Source organism: Chrysochloris asiatica, unplaced genomic scaffold (assembly GCF_000296735.1).
Source record: "Chrysochloris asiatica unplaced genomic scaffold, ChrAsi1.0 scaffold00243, whole genome shotgun sequence".
Lineage (NCBI taxonomy): Eukaryota > Metazoa > Chordata > Mammalia > Afrosoricida > Chrysochloridae > Chrysochloris > Chrysochloris asiatica.
In genome coordinates this window covers 1,813,563-1,815,700 of record NW_006408761.1, presented here as the reverse complement: position 1 = coordinate 1,815,700, position 2,138 = coordinate 1,813,563, and the positions used below count along the sequence as shown (strand labels likewise).

At 39.1% G+C, this 2,138-nt stretch overlaps 1 protein-coding gene across 1 annotated transcript in view; it reads right to left on the bottom strand.

The window, feature by feature from the left end:
* Window positions 1-2,138, bottom strand: part of LOC102828606 (chromosome unknown open reading frame, human C5orf22) — a 35,894-nt gene that overhangs the window by 12,071 nt on the left and 21,685 nt on the right. The window contains exon 7 of the mRNA XM_006873508.1: window positions 767-833. Within this exon, the coding sequence (XP_006873570.1) occupies window positions 767-833 (67 nt within the window). The remainder of the gene's footprint in view (window positions 1-766; window positions 834-2,138) is intronic.

Here is a 2,138-nt window from a genome sequence, read left to right as displayed (position 1 = left end):
AAAATACTCCTTTGCTGGTATCTCTTACCCTTTTAAATTTGGCATTAAATCAATACTTAAAACTTCAGTTCAAATATAGTGTTCCACCATTAAATCCACCAAACAAAATCATAACTTATTGAAGTAAAAGAAGAATCAGATTAGGAGGCAGAAGACTCCGCCCTGTAATAGAACCCAAGAAAAGTTACTTGGACCCTTCAAGCCTCAGCTTTTTCGTCTCAAATACTGGATCAAATGTGAAAATATTTCCCTCAGAGACTGTAAAATGCTATAAAAATAAAAATTCTTATTTTTATCTTTTACCACAGCATTCAGTTCCCTACTGACAAAGTTAGCTACACAATTAGTATTCCCTGATAGCTTTCTGCTTTGTTTTTTCTCTGCCCCCAAACATTTTTCAAAGGTAAGAGGAGGAAGATAATTTATGTGTGAATGAAAATGGATAACTTAAGAAGAAATACTTTCTATTCTGTGGTGAGGAGAGATCTGGCCATACACCCATGTACCCCCATCCCCCACCCCCTAGATACTGCACTTTTGGCTCACACATAAAACTAGGAAAAGAATATTTTGTGTGGAAAACTTTTCCAGTGTTCTGGCTTCTAAAAGTGAAGCCTTTTTTATACTTATTCCTTTTCTCAATAATTCACTCAGATTTCCCAGGAACACAAATAAAAAAGCATCTTTTTAATAAAAACCAAAATTTTCTACCTCCCAAACAGTCTTTATCAAGAGTCAGGTTTAGACTGTACTATGGAATATTTACCATCTCATAGTCTGGTGCTTCCATTCGTTTTTTCAAACTGTGTACAAGTGGAATTAGTGACTCCATTCTAGAAAAAAGTCATGGACGCTCAATTAGACATAAACATCTCAATGGAAGTAACACTAGCAAATGATAGCTTCTGCGTAAAACTTACCATTAACAATGTTTCATACGATACTTATGAAATATGAGATACAGTTGTTCAAATAGTGTGTTAAAATACTATCAAATGCATGTTCCCTACTATTTTCTCACTCAAAAGAGGACATTGTGTAAAGGGTTGAAAAATAGTACTCAAGTAAATGAGATTTTCTTCCACTATAAAGAAGAGTCCTCGTGTGGCACTGTGGGTTAATGTGGGGACTGCAAACCTGGTGTGAACAGCAAGGTCAGTGGTTCAAGCTCACTAGCTGCTCCTCGAAAACCCTATGCAGGGTCACTATGGGTCAAAACCAACTCTACAGCACTTAAAAACAATAAAGATAGAATTTCTAATATGCCTCTAAAAGTTATTTTGGTCAGCAAGAAAACTAAGTGTTTTTAGAACACTGATGAAAAGCCATATACACTTTATCAAAAGTAAAAAATTAAGGACTTATTTATAAATGTATATAATATACACAATTATAAGCAGAAACGTTGTAAATCCTCTTATACAATAACAACGGTGCTTTAAAATTCTCTAATTTAGCAGGAACTCTTTGGAGTCCTGGTGTGGTGCTGTAGGATAGGCACTGGACTACTAAGTTCAAAGTTGGTGTTTCAAACCCACCAGGTGCTTCTCAGAAACTCGACATAGTTGCTCTGAGTCGAAACTGCTTGACCGCACTGAACAACAAAACTCTCTGGAAACTCTTATCAATGTTTCTAGTATCTTCATGCCTCCTCTGCTCCCCTCCCTCAACAGCCACTAAGTGGCTGGGAGGGAAAAATAAAAAAAGGAGGCAGCAAGGCCTGCCTAACCACTCAGACGGTCACATTGTCATTTCTATTTATGGTATCTTCTAGACTTTGGGGTCTGAGCCACTCACCTCCTCTACTTCCTTTAAAGTAACGGTTCTCCCATCATGCCTTATAGGGCAAGGATGGGGACATCTGGCCCTGCCAAGGCAACCGCAGTTGCAGTTCTCACATTTGTTTTTGTTAAGTGCCACTGAGTTGGTTCTGACTCATGTTGTTGTTGTCAGGTGCCATCGAGTCGGCACAGACTCATAGCAACCCCATGCACAGCAGAACGAAACAATGTCCGATCCTGGGCCAACCTCACTACTGCCACCACACTTGATGCCATCAACGATGCCACCTGGCTGATCCATCTCGTTGGGGGTCTTCCTCTTTTTCTCTGACCCTCCACCTTACCCAGCATGACATC